At 41.6% G+C, this 14688-nt stretch overlaps 1 protein-coding gene across 6 annotated transcripts in view; it reads left to right on the top strand.

Moving 5' to 3' along the window:
• The window catches only part of GNAQ (G protein subunit alpha q), a 351477-nt gene extending 339085 nt beyond the window's left edge, over nt 1-12392 (top strand). For all 6 annotated transcript variants that reach the window (XM_042965343.1, XM_042965342.1, XM_042965339.1 and 3 more), the window contains one exon: nt 8340-12392. In XM_042965343.1, the coding sequence (XP_042821277.1) occupies nt 8340-8530 (191 nt within the window). In that variant the 3' untranslated portion in view covers nt 8531-12392. The remainder of the gene's footprint in view (nt 1-8339) is intronic.
• The last annotated feature ends 2296 nt before the right edge of the window (nt 12393-14688 follow it).

The following is a 14688-nucleotide window of genomic DNA, read 5'->3' as shown; positions in this document are numbered from 1 at the left end:
CCTTTACCTTTTGTTTGTCTGGGAAACTCAGTATCTCTCCTTCAATTCTGCATGATAACTTCACTGGTTAGAGTATTCTTGGTTGTAGGGTTTTTTTATTCCTTTTAGCACTCTGACTATATCATGCCCCTTACTTCCAGCCTGCCATGTTTCTGCTGAAAAATCATGTGATAGACTTATGGGGTTTACCTTGTATGTTGCTTTTTGCTTCTCTCTTGCTGCTTTTAAAATTCTCTTTAACCATTGACATTTAATTATTGTGTTTGTGGGCCTCCTTGTATTCATCTTATTTGGGACTCTCTGTGCTTTCTGACCCTAAATATCTGTTTCTTTTCTCAGGTTGGGTAAGTGTTCAACTTTTACCTCTTCACATAAGCTGTCTGCCCCTTTCTCTTCTCCTTCTGGTGCCCTATAATGCAAATGTATGTTTGCTTGATGTTGTCCAAGAGATCCCTTAACCTATCCTCATTTAAAAATTTTTTTCTTTTTACTGTTCAGCATATGTGCTTGTCACCGTGTCTTCTTCATCACTAATTTGCTTTTCTGCATACACGTATTTACTATTGATTCCCTCTAGTGTATTTTTCACTTTTTTATTGTATTCTTCAATTCTAGTTGATTTTTAAAAAATATTTCCTCTTGTTAAAGCTCTCACTGAGTTCTTCCAGTCTTCCATCCAAGGCAGTGAGCATGTTTATGATGCTTAATTTTTTTTCATTTTTTTAATATGAAATTTATTGTCAAATTAGTTTCCATACAACACCCAGTGGCCATCACCCACTTTCCCCTCCCTTCCACCCCCCCCCCATCAATCCTCAGTTTATTCTCAGTTTTTAAGAGTCTCCTATGGTTTGCCTCCCTCCCTCCCTCTCTTTTTTTTCCCCCTTCCCCTCCCCATGGTCTTCTGTTAAGTTTCTCAGGATCCACATAAGAGTGAATACGTATGGTATCTGTCTTTCTCTGTATGACTTATTTCACTTAGCATCACACTCTCCAGTCCCGTCCACGTTGCTACAAAAGGCCAGATTTCCTTCTTTCTCCTTGCCACGTAGTATTCCATTGTGTATATAAACCACAATTTCTTTATCCATTCATCAGTTGATGGACATTTACGCTCTTTCCATAATTTGGCTGTTGTTGAAAGTGCTGCTACAAACGTTGGGGTACAAGTGCCCCTATGCCTCAGCAGTCCTGTATCCCTTGGGTAAGTTTCTAGCAGTGCTACTGCTGGGTCATAGGGTAGATCTATTTTTAATTTTTTAAGGAACCTCCACACTGTTTTCCAGAATGGCTGCACCAGTTTGCATTCCCACCAACAGTGCAAGAGGGTTCCCGTTTCTGCACATCCTCTGCAGCATCTATGACACTTACTTTAGTATATGTGCTGCCAAAGCGAACACTATGACCGTTACTTTAAACTCTATCAGGCCTAGTGTTCATCTTGATTTCACTTTAGGTCTTTTTCTTAGCTTTTGTCTTGTTCTTTTGTTCGGAGCATATTCTTCTGTCTCCTCTTTGTGTTTGACTTTCTTTGTTTCCATGAAGTAGGCGGAACAGCTACAGGAGATGGCATAGTCTTGTACGTGGTCGTCCCCTGCGTAGACTGTGTGTGCCTGCTGACTTTGGAAGGAGCTCTGGCTGGCATGAGCTGGGGATTCCGGAGCACCTCATGCTGGGGTTGCCCTGGTGGTATAGCCGGCCTCTCCATACAGGCAGCACCGCAGCAGAACAGTTAATTCTGAAATGAGTGCAAGCTGGGGGATCCCAGGGCTTTCCACACAGAGGGTGCCTTGGCAGGACAGTTAAATCTGAAGGCAAGACAACTGAAGAGGAAATAGGTTCAAGCCAGGGGTCCTGGGGCTGTCGGCACAGGAGTGGCTCCAGGGCTTTCCACTCAGAGGGCGCCCTGGGAAGACAGTTGAAGTTCAAGTCGGTACAAGCCAGAGTGTCCCAGGGTAGTCCGCACAGAGGGCCCAATGGCCGGAGCCAAGAGAGGGTACAGGTCTCAAGGCATTCCAGGGTACTTCCCAGAGGGCTCCAGAGCGTGGTGCCCTGGCAGGGCTGCTATAGCCAAAGTGGTTGGAACCTGGAGTGTTCTGATGTGCTTTGTTCTTGTGTCCTCTTGGTGTGCTGGCTAAAACTCTAGTGAGCATTGACCAGGGATGTGCCCGTGTGCTTGGTGCTGGGGCCACCCAGGTGGGACAGTTGGGGCTGGTATGGGCTAGGGGCCCAGGCCTCCCTGAGGCAGCAGGCCAGCCATGGCAGCCACACGCTACTCCTGTCATGGTGGAGGCCACATCAACTATGGTATTCCCCAGCCCCTGTGACCAGGAGAGAGTGCCAGCAGCACCCCCGTCTTTTGGCAGGTTCTAGGGCTGGTCCCTCTACATTCTAGTTACCCTTTTGACCCACGGCTTGTTTTCTGGGCCCATAGACAGGTCTGCCCACAGCCCCTCAGTACTATCCCCTCCCCCCTGCCGTTGGTAGCGTTGTGGGGGGACATCCCCCTCATTGCCGTGTCTCCATCTCTCTTGCCATTCTCTGTGCAGTCTCTCCATCTTTGGTTGTGCAGAAGCTGTTCAGTCAATCCTCAGTTCTTCAAGAAGATTTGCTCTATCAGTAGGTGTAGATAACACGTGTCCCAGAGGAGGTGAGTTTAGGGTCTTCCTATGTCACCATATTGGACCAGAACCAAACTCTGTGGTGCATTACAGAGAAAGTGTGACACACCCAGATCTACATGAATAGTAGTTAAGAGGACAGCTTTGAGTGTCACAGAGTTCCAGCCCTGCCACTTGCATTGTAGGTTTGGACATGTCTATTCAACGACTCCATTTCTTTTTCATAGTAAATAATTGAATAGAACCATATATAAGTCACTTAGCGGGATACGTGGCACAGAGAAGAACACAAACCTGAAAGAACCTCTTACAAAGATGTATCAATAGGTGGATATAACAGATGATTTTTTAAATATTTTTTTTAGTTTGTTTGGGAGGGGAGGGGCAGAAAGAGAGGGAGACAGCGGATCCGAGGTGGACTCTGCACTGCCAGCAGAGAGCCCAGTGTGGGGTTCAAACTCCTAAACCGTGCGATGATGCCCTGAGCCAAAGTCGGGCACTTAACCAACTGAGCCACCCAGGCGCCCCACCCCCCGCCATTTTTTAAATTACGTTATCGACATAGGATGTACAGTGGATATCAGTTCGACATTGTTTCTGTACTTCTAAAAGCTCCCTCAGAAAGGTGATGTCTTCAAAACACGAATAATTCAGTTTGGCTTTATAGCTTTCTGAGAAGATACAAGCACATCAAGGATGGAGTTGTTCTCATGTTTTCATCCCACGTGCACTTGGTACGGTGCTGGCTCGCAGAGTGGGCAAGGTTGCGTCTTTGGTGAACTGAATTTCCCTTCTCAAATGTGTGTAAGGTTCTAAAGGTTGGTGCATTGAAATAGAAACTTTGGGGATGTTACCAGGTATTAGATACAGTCCTCTGTCTAGTTTGTTAGCAGTGTGTTCCTGTCCCCTATCCAAGTACTTTACTGTGCTTTATTGTGCCTTTAAAAACAAATACTTTGCTAGCCTTTCACAGTGTTTCCATTTTTACTCCTTTTCATTTGCCACTAGCTGGCACTGTTACAAATTTCATCAACCCTATCCCTCCCTCACTGTTCCTGAGGAAACTATAGAAGGAAGGAAACTTGAGCTGCCTGGGTGGCTCAGGTCACGATCTCACCATTTGGGAGTTTGAGCCCCGCATCAGGTTTTGTGCCTGACAGCCTGCTTCAGATTCTGTGTCTCCGGCTGTCTGTCTCTCTCGAAAATAAACCAACATTTAAAAAAGAAGAAGAAAGGAAGGAAACTTAACACGTAGCTAACCTGGTCTCCAACAACAGACTAGTCTTTAACCACCAGGTCTACCTGAATCAGATGGGCACGAAGCATCTGGTTACACTTTAACACACGTTTGCCTGACGCCCCTAGAAGAGACTCTCTTAATTTTTCTCGTAATCCAATGAGAATCAGCAGGTAAGAAATGACACCCCACCCCATACGTGGCCACCTGCAAACCTGATGTGCTTGCATACAGGACGGCAGGGGATAAACACAGCACAGCCTACCCCACAGAGCAAAGCCACCAAGGCTTAACTGCTCAGCACAGCGCCCACAGCATGCCACATGTGGGTTTGATTTTTCTGCAGCACAAGACTTTTTTTTCTGCAACAGCTGTTTGGGATAATTTTTTTTTTTTTTCTCTTTGCCACATCATCCTCCTCTCTTTACCTATCTCCTCCATCCAGTAAATTTCCCTGGGTTCCCCCATCACTGTAAGCATTTTCCTTCCCACACGCCCGCCTTGAGAAGGTTTTAAACCGTGAACACGGTTTTTACCGTTAACCTCCCCCAACGTGCACGTAAGGCACACAGGCGACTTAGCCATGGAAAAAGAAAAGAAAAAAAAAAAAAGACACTTATTCACAAAGCAAACACAGCTGTCATTGCATACAAAGCCCTTGTAAGATGAGCTACAACTGAAAAAAATTCTAGGCCTACTCTGCAGTGCTGTTTTTATAACAAACATGTTTATAGTATTATGAACTTCACACTTCCACATTTCTGCACTTCCAAGGTCTTAATCATAATGAGTGCCATTTCTGTATTGCTCTTCAGAAAGAGAAATTACCGTTTCCACATGGACGTGAATTGCAGAATTGTTCAGAGAGACTCTGGTCCTCTGTGCGTGCTAGGATGTCTGTAAGGATTTCTTTGTAGTTTGTGTTTGTTCAAATAATTTAATTTATGCTTAAAAACTTAACACACTGCAAGTGATCGTCACTGAACTTGAGTCTAGTTCTGAGGGCTTAAAAAAAATAGCCCCTTTTTTCTCAAATAGGATAGATATACAAAACCAAAGGGAACTTCCTTCACAAACCAGAAAGCTGGGGTTCCTTTATATGGGAAGCTTCTCCAACCCCAACAGTGTATTAGTCCTAGTTCTAAATATATTCTATTACTGCTGTGGAATTAATAACTTAATAGTACATTGAGAAAAACAGGACATTATAATCATAGTATTATTATGGCACTTTCATTATGATGCCAGCCTTCTTAATTGCTGACAAAAATTTCAATTCTGGTCACTGAAGTCAAAAATTCAAACATTACTTTTGTGGTCATTGTTCAAGTGGGAATAACCCATTTGTCTTCATGGCTCTTTCTCTCCTCCTTCTGGCAGGGTTAGATGTAAACTCATAGGGGTAATCCCCAATCTGCAATCAGGCCCTTTTGAAAAGTCTTCAAGTTGGCCGTCTAAAATCCACGATGCATTTTGTTGGAAGCAGTAGTCAGGCCCTCAGTATAGTTTTCCAAGATTTCTTTATCCCAACCAGTAGATAACAAGAATCTTGACAGAAAAAATGGAGGCTGCGGATCTTGAGATGGTCCTGTCAGAAGGAAGTGGAGGAGAAGGCTATAGCAGGACGTCCTTCTTTCTTAGGATGGAAAAGACGGGGGAAATGTACATATATGGCCCTCAAAGACTAAGATGGAAACTCGGTACTCGATAGTAACGTAAAGACACCTACCTAGTTAACAATACATTTTAAATTAATACATTTGTCAGGATCTATTAAATAAGTTTTTAAAACCGCTTTATTGACCTATAATTCACATACCATGTAATTTACCCACTTAAAGCTACAATTCAGGGCTTTTTGAAGTCCATTTTACCATAACTTACACATTAAAATGTGTCCTCTTAATCATCTTAAAGCCTGTAGCTGAGTGACAATTACGTTCGCAATGCTGTGCACCGTCACTATTCCCAAAACTTTTTCCTCACCCCCAACAAATTCTGTGACCCTGAAGCACTAACTCACTTCCCCCTCACCCCAGCCAACCTCTAATCTACTTTGTCTCTATAAATTTGCCTATTCTGGGTACCTCCTATAGGTGCAGTCATACAAGATGTGTTCTTTGGTCTGGCTTATTTTACTTAACATCATGTTTTGAAGGTTCATGGGTGTTGTGGCAGCCATCATAACTTGTCCATGGATGAGTAACATCCCCTTGTGTGTCTCCAACCTCTGGTTTATCCATTCCTTTCTGTCCTCTGTTGATGGACACTTGGGTCCTTTCCACCTTTTGGTTCTTATGAATACTATGACAGTGAAATTCATTGTTGAAGTAACTAATAGAATCGCCCCCCTTTTTTTTTTAAGTTTATTTAGAGAGCACAAGCAGGGGAGGGGCAGGGAAAGAGCAGCTGAGGCAGGCTCTATGCACTGTAGCACAGTGACACTAGGGGCTCGATCTCCCAAACTGTGAGATCATGACCTAAGCCAAAATCGAGAGTCGGAGGCCCATCCGACTGAGCCACCCAGGCCCCCCAGAGTCCTTGCTTTTGATTCCTTTGGATATACATACCTAGGAATACAATTGCCGGCCAGTTGGTCATCTATGTTTAGCTTTGGGAGGAGCTACCCACCTGTTTTCCACAGCAGCTACACCGTTGTACGTTCCCACCAACAATGCATAAGCGTTCAGATTTTTCAACATCCTTGCCCATACTGTATCCTTTTTCTTTTTATTATAGCCATTCTGGCAGATGTGAAATAACAGCTCACAGTGGGTTTGATTTGCGTTTCCCCGATGATTAAGAATGTTGAGCCTGTCTGTGCTCATTGGCCAGCTATATATCTTTGGAGAAATGTCTATTCAGGCCCTTTTGCCCATTTTTTATTCAGATTGTCTTTGGTGCTGAGTTATAGGAGTTCTATTTTCTGGAAGTTAACCTCTTATGAGCTATGTGTTTGGCCAGTATTTTCACCCATTCTGTAGGTGGTCTCTTCTCTGTCTTGATGGTGTCCTTTGATGCCCAAAACTTTTAAATTTTGATGAGGTCCAATTTTTCTTTTGTTGCCTATGATGTTGGCACCCTATCTAAGAATGCAGTGCAAAATTTTACTTTTTTTTTTTTTTTTTTTTTAAGATTTTAATGTTTGGGGCTCCTGAGTGGCTCAGTCGGTTGAGCAGACCGACTCTTGGTTTCTGCTCGGGTCATGATCTCACGGTTTCGTGGGTTCGAGCCCCACATCAGGCTCTGCACTGCCAGTGTGGAGCCTGCTTGGGATTCTCTCTCTCTCTCTCTCTCTCTCTCTCTCTCCTTCCTCCATTCTCACTGGGTCTATCTCTCTCAAAATAAATGAACAAACTTAAAAAAATTAAAGACTTTAATGTTTATTTTTGAGAGAGAACAAGCAGGGAAGGGGCAGAGAGAGACACACACACAGAATATGAAGCGGGCTCCCAGTTCCAAGCTAACAGCACAGAGCCTGACGTGGGGCTCGAACTCACAAACCACGAGATCGTGACCTGAGCCAAAATCGAACGCTTAACCGACTAAGCCACACAGGCACCCCTCATGGCAAAATTTTAAGCTAAACTTTTACTATACCCTGGTAAATATATTGCAGTCCTGTTTTAAGGCATCTAGAAGAGTGTTCAGCCTGGAAGACACCCCAAATAAAGCTAAGGAAACATACACCAGTCTTTCTCTTATCACACATAGTGAATTGAATACTACGTAAATGTAGTTTTCCCAGAAACACCAGCAATCCAGAAGCTAGGTAGCAGAGCACAATTGAAGGTGGACCTAAGATTTTTTTTTTTTCAGATTTATTTTGAGAGAGCGAGCGAGCTAGTGAGCATGAACAGGGATGGGGCAGAGAGAGAATCCCAAGTAGGCCCACCACTCTCAGCTCGGAGCTCATGACCTGAAACCAAGAGTCCGCTGCTCAACCAACTGAGCCACCCAGGTGCCCCAGGAACTATTCTGAAACAGATTTCAGTCTGGAGAATGGAAAAAGATCCACAGCAGGGGCGAGGGGCCCCTGGGAGGCAGATTGACAGGAGAGCCTAAGGCAGCTCTATCTGTATGGATGCTTACTGTGTGGCAAAAACCAATACAAGTAACTCAGTCCAGTAGTAGTAAGCTCTCTGCCCCTCCCTTCCTGAAGGGCCTACAGTAGCTCCCTGTCACGTAAGGAGTCAGAGCGAAACTTCACCTAGCATTCAAGCCATCTGCCTCTTTTCGCCTAACCACACCTTGTGCGTGGGTGGGTGGATGGACGGACAGGCAGACGAATGGATGGTCAGATAACATGCCAAAGAGGAACAGTTGCACATACTCGAGTTGGGGAAGATGGTTATAACGGATCAAATCTGCAGTGCAAGCGTCCTCCCCGTGGCATTGTTACCGACCCAGTGAACACTTAACTGCTTATAGGCACACACAGATCCGCTGACAAATCGTCCCTTTCTTCCCTTGACCAACAGGACCCCAGAGAGATGCCCAGGCAGCTCGAGAATTCATCCTGAAGATGTTCGTGGACCTGAACCCTGACAGTGACAAAATTATCTACTCCCACTTCACATGCGCCACAGATACCGAGAACATCCGCTTTGTCTTTGCCGCCGTCAAGGACACCATCCTCCAGTTGAACCTGAAGGAGTACAATCTGGTCTAATTGTGCCTCCTCAGTACCGCCCGTCCCTTCCCCGGTGGGCTGTTGAAGCTGTACAAGAGGGACTGGATTTCTGTGGAAAACCATTTGCATAATACTAATTTATTGCCGTCCCGGACTCTGTGTGAATGTGTCCACAGGGTTTGTAGTAAATATTATGATTTTATTTAAACTATTCAGAGGAAAAACAGGATGCTGAAGTACGGTCCCAGCACATTTCCTCGCTGTCTTTTTTTTTTTAGGCAAAAACCTTGTGACTCAATGTTTTTTCAATTCTCAGTCATGCACTCACCAAGATAAGAGTGGTTTCTTTCTCTTTTTCTTTTCTATTGAGGAAAAGAAAGCTGATTGCCCTTTTCCTCACCCCCTGCCCTCATCCTGATTTTCCCTGGGTCACAACGGCCTTTATCCTAGTTCCATTCTTGGCCAGGTTTTTCTCTCCAACGACAGGACAGCGCCATTTGATTTAAGCCATCGGCATCAGCTTAAGTTAAACGGTTTGTAGTGTTGCTGAAGGATTCTAAGTATTAATACTGTGGTTTTCAATGTATTGCTCTGGATACACATATAGAGTTGTTTTTATATCAGTACATGATCTTGCCTCACTTTGGGCTAGGAGGGTGGATGCCCGTCTTACAGTGAAGGGTCGTTTCTTTTGGATTCCTACCTTCAGCCATAGCTTGGTTGCTGAGAGAAATATGCACAGACAGTAAGGCAAGAACGGAGACCACAGTTTTGTTTTTTTTTAACGCCATGTGCCATGGTCCTTCCACCCTTACTTTTTTTTACCCTCTCTTTAAATTGCAGATGCCAAAAACAAAAAAAACAAAAAAACAAAAAACCATTTTCTATATATATGTATATGCCCAACAGACACTACATTACCCCAATGGCTGCTATCCAGAACCTGTTTCTTAGGTTGTTCATTATTCCCCACCTTGGTTCAGATTTTCATCCTTTTTTTTCCCCCCCTTAGTGTTTGGGCCATAATGTATTATGGGTATGTGTTGCCAAAGCTGGCTTTTTTGTCAAAGTAAAGTAGTAAAAATTTCAGAGGTAAAAGCCAGTATCTCACAAATGGAAGAGAGTTAAGAGTGTGAGGCCTAAATAATTGGCTGAGAATCCACCTGAAACACCAGTTGCCCAAGAATAGGTAACTGCCAATCTGACTGGCATGGTCCATTCTTTTCTCTGCCCTCGAGATCACATTTAGTGTGCGTTTCATGTTGAGTGTCCAAATCAGCAATGTAAAATAGTGTCTTCTGTGATAGAACATGAAATCTGCTTCTGTCTCTTCCTTTAAAGCCGGTCTTACCCTTTGTGTTTCTTTAAGGTCAAGTAGGTCTGCCAAGGACGTAATTCAAGTATTCGGACACCTTTCATTTGCAAAATCCGATGTTACTGCTGGTTTACCCCCTTTGTGAACTTTTTAAACCGGTGACCGATTAAGTTGAATTTGAGTTAGGTCCACAAGACTTCCTTAAGAGTTAACCCCTCGGTGTTTTATAGAACATGCATTTGTGTAACTAAACCTCTTAGGAGAGATCATTGGAGTTCTCAATGTGCAATTTTTCAACAAATGCAAAAAAAAAACCCAAAAAACAAAACAGCACCTGTATTGATGAGCTTCGGTCCAGCAGCTTGAGTTGACATACGATTTAAGGAAATAAAGATTATTTTAAACCTGCTGGGGAGTAAGAATTAGGCCGCGACACTGGTCTTATTTTAAGTATCGTACTATCTGGCACAAGTCCAGACTCCCCTATCCGTCAACTCTTGGGGAACAATGAAGGCAAGAGAAAATGAATGGCTTTACTGGAGGAGAACCAGGGTTACTAACCCGTAGTGGGATGTTCTCCTTCCTTTCCCGGCCACAAACACCACGAGTTACTTTTTCACTTTGCTCGGAAAGCAGCTCTAATTTTATTGAGAACCAGACTGCCTGTAGGGCTAGTGCAATTCTGAACGCTCTAGTCATTGTACGTACACCTCTTGCCATTGCCACATCCATACGGGCTTTGTAATCGTTAATTTTTTTTTTGGCAGATTGAATGTGCTGTATCAATATGTATCTATGTAAGTGTATGTCTTATAGCTAATTCACATTTTGAATAATGTTATTTTATTTACTTTTTTAAGAGAGGAGAATGTAAATTGGTCAGTTTATTTCTGACTAGGGATATTTTTTTTTTTCCATTTAGAAAAGAAAAAAAAAAACCTTACTATCGTACAGAGCGGTACTAGCATCGTGCTGTATAAAATCATTTGCACATTCCTGAGTAGAGGTGTACTGATAAGACCCAAAGGTAATTTCATAGCAAAATACATAAAATCAGTCGGAGCTTTTATACAAACATGGAAACCAACTTTGTAGAACTTTTGCCATTTGACCTAGGATTGGAATATGAGCTTTTATACGATTCATATTCTTATTTGGCAAATGCACAGTTTAGTATTACCTCTCTGATGGCCTTTATTAGAAAGGCAGTTTTAGAAGCTATTGTGATCCACTAAGGAAATGTTTTAACAGCTAGAGACCACTGCTTGCCTGAAAGGGCAATCTTAAATTTGGTGCAGCAAAAAAAACAAAACAAAACAAAACAAAACAAAAAAAAACGAAAAAAAAAAGAAAAAGAAAAAAAAAGAAAAAAAGGAAAAAGAAAAAAAAGAAAAAAGTAAAAAAGAAAAGAAAGAAGAAAAAAGTCAACAATAACATTTGAAGGCCTACAGTGTGTATAGAGAAAACCTCATCACAAGATCCTAAGTGTTACAGTTTTAGGGAATCAAGATATTCTATTTAATAGAGCTATAGTAGATGTAGTCAATTAAACATGATCTCAAAGCTCGAAGAAGTTGAGCAAACAGGGAAAGATTGTTCTATTTGTCTTTATGAAATTGGAATGGAATTGCTATGCAGAATTGAGGTTGGTGGCTTCGCTGTTTGCCGGAGGGTGCATGACAAGATCCCTTTCTCTTGAGAAAGGAAGAAATTGATCACCCTCGCTGCAGTGATGCATGGAAACCTAATTGTATCCACACTAGTCAATCGAAGCTAAAGGATTTTTTTTTCTGTTTCTTTGGGGTTTTATTGAAGGGGCTAGGGGTGGGAAGGGATTCTTTTCAGTTTTGTATAAAAAAAAAAAAAGTTTACTCATGCTTTCTATTATATTGTGATTGCAAGCGTTAGAAGCGTGTGCCACTTGTCTCCTGCCATTGATGCTCCAGGTAATGGAGGCCTGTGGCCAGTTTTTGGTGACTTGGGCATGTCTTATTCAAAAACAAAAACACAAACCACAAAAACCTTTCTTCAGCATACCAAGGCAAGCAGCCATTTCATGACTCACCACATTGCAGTGTACCAGTTTACAGATAATTTTTCCCTTTTTTTGCGTGACATGGCAGTTCCAAACCCACAGAGAATTCCTCATTTGTAAATTGGAGGTTTGTACTATGCCTTACAGAGCTTAAATCCAGAAGTTTGTGCCTCATCTCTTGAAACAAAGGGAAATAACACACCCATTCAGAAGTCAATAAATCCCCTCGAAGTTTTTGTTTTTTTAAAAAAACATTTTCATACGAAGAGCTCTGTTGAATGTCATGAATAGACTTGGGGGAAAAAAAAAATCTTAGGAACCTGCATTTGTTGTTTACTAGCATATGACATCTACAAAAGGTATTCAAAGAACACCTGAAACTTGTATTTTTTTTTTTTTGTGGATTAACTAGCAAGCCTATTACAAAAAGGTAATTCAGCTAAAGGACAATTTACTTTTTGTACTTTAGACTATCTTGATTGTCAAGGTGTATGAACTGTAATTTTAAAATTTATACTGCCACATGATTGTAAATGTTAGTTGTCTTAAGTTAGGAATTGGTAAAAAGCTATTTATGCTGGATTTGGGTCAAACGACTTATTTGCAAAAAAAATAATGGGAAGAAAGGGCTGTATAATGAGATACTGCAAGACTCAGATATTGGTTGGAAATAACCTTCAAATTACCCTCAATTTCCCTTTGTTTTCAGTTTTTCAAAAAAATGAATGAAATGAAATATAGAAGAATGTTAACCCATATAAAAATAAAGTGTACCCAAGTATTGTAATGTATATTGCTCCTCTTCTTAAAATTAAATAAGGGTTTAAAACCACTTAATTGGTAATTGACAACATCTCAATTGATACAAACAAGGTGTGCTTGGTATTCATTACTATGTTCTTCCAAAGATCTGTCTTTGGTTAGAAACACACAAAAATTAAAACTTACAATAGTGTCTGTTTATCTGTCTCCACATATTTCCAGCATATGTAGCGTTAATAGGTCTGTCCTGGTGACTACGTGTTTGGGGTTTCATTTTGGTTCCACCAAATTAGGACAAGAAATGGCTTAGTTGTATGTGATTAGTTAGAAATTCTTCGAGCCAGACACCTGCTGTTTAGTAAATACTTAGTACAGAGTCTAAACTTGTCATTTGTTTTTCCTCACAGAGTAACAACCCATTCATTGCTGTCTTCCCAACTTCCAATGACCTTTCAATAATACTCTTGCCTCTAGAATCATCTGTTCAAAGTATGCATACACACCCAGCACATAGTAGGTGCTCAAACAGTAATTTCCTTCTTACCTCCCTTATCACGTATCTTCCATTTCTCCATAGGATTCCAACCCAATAGTAAATGACATTTACACGTTTCAAAAACACCTATTGGGCAAAATTGGATCTTACTTCGATAAAGCAATTCTGACTTTCATATAAGCTTTGCTAGGTAGGAAAAAAAAAACAGGGAAGAAAATATTCTTCACTAGAATATTGTCCAGTTTAGAAAGAGATGGAAATTGCTGTGTAACGTTCCGGTTACTTTGACTTAAACACATGTTTTTGGTAGATTTCTTTTCCTCAAATACTCTAAATACAACTTCTTGCTGGATTCCTCACCTGTCATCATGTTGGAAACCCTTACTAGACCTATGTATTTAGGGAGTTTTGTCAGAAAACATTTTTAACTTGCAGTATTTAAAAGAATCCTATTTACTGTTCTTAAAATGTCATTCAAATGCATGTATTGTCTATTGTTTGGGGATGGGAACTAGTTTTGCAAAAAAACACCTAATGTTGTATAATAATGCCCCAATGATCTTGCTGGTTAAAAATACAGTATTTTTGGCCATAATTTTGTACTACAGTATTCATTCTTGAGTTTTGCTTCTCTTGAAGTTGCCTAAGCCTCTTCCAGAACGTTTTGTATTCTAGGGAGTTTTGGACTAAGTTTTTCCTTTCCTAAAACACATTATACTACATATGCCTTGTCCAGGTTTAATAATTTCTATGCAAACACACAGAAAGTGTTTTCCCTTCTGTATATAATCAGATTTTATTCTCCTTCAGTGGAAATAGTCCTACGGACAGCATTTTTCATTTTTTTTTTAAACTTGACCTAATTTAGGTGGCAAAAACCTTGTAGATACACAATTTAATGGCTGCTCTGTCAAGACTTACAAAGAGCTGCCTGCGTTCAACCTGAGGCAGTCTTCGAATTAGGAAAGATCGACTGGCTGAGAGAGGCAAATGCTTGGCTCAGAGCTTCCCTGTTTGAGCAGCCAGAGTGACCAGGTCCACTCCACATGGGAAAAAGGACCTGGTGTAGGTGTCCTTTAGGGCTGTGACTCTTAGAAAAAAACCCTGAGGCTTTTTGGAGATCAGCTAAAGCCAAGTTTTACTTTCTTTAACTTTGTGAAGTTACAATGATGGTGAGGATAGCAAAGGGTTTTCTAGAAAATCGGTGCATATGCAGGGATGTAGAACCCTAACCAAATCAAAACTTGTTTCTGCTACTTACAACCAGGTCTTTCCCAACTAGCGGCCCAGCCTTTACAGAATTTTCTGGGCTTTTTTCGGCATACTCATCCTTTCAACTACTTTAGAAAGTGTAACTTTCACTTAAAAGCCTTTGGGTGAGGCTCTCCTGTTCTTGCATGCTTTAGAGACCATTTCTGGTAGTCGGTGTCCCCTCCCTGGGTCTTTTTTTTTTCTTTTTTTTAATTTGGGCATCTTTTTTTTTTAAATTTAATGTTTGTTTTTGAGACAAGGAGAGACTGAGTGTGAGCGGGAGAGGGGCAGAGAGGGAGACACAGAATCCGAAGCAACTCCAGGCTCAGGTGCCATCA

The sequence above is a fragment of the Panthera tigris genome, chromosome D4 (genome assembly GCF_018350195.1).
Source record: "Panthera tigris isolate Pti1 chromosome D4, P.tigris_Pti1_mat1.1, whole genome shotgun sequence".
In the NCBI taxonomy this organism is placed as follows: Eukaryota; Metazoa; Chordata; class Mammalia; order Carnivora; family Felidae; genus Panthera; species Panthera tigris.
This window is presented reverse-complemented; position numbering and strand designations above follow the sequence as displayed.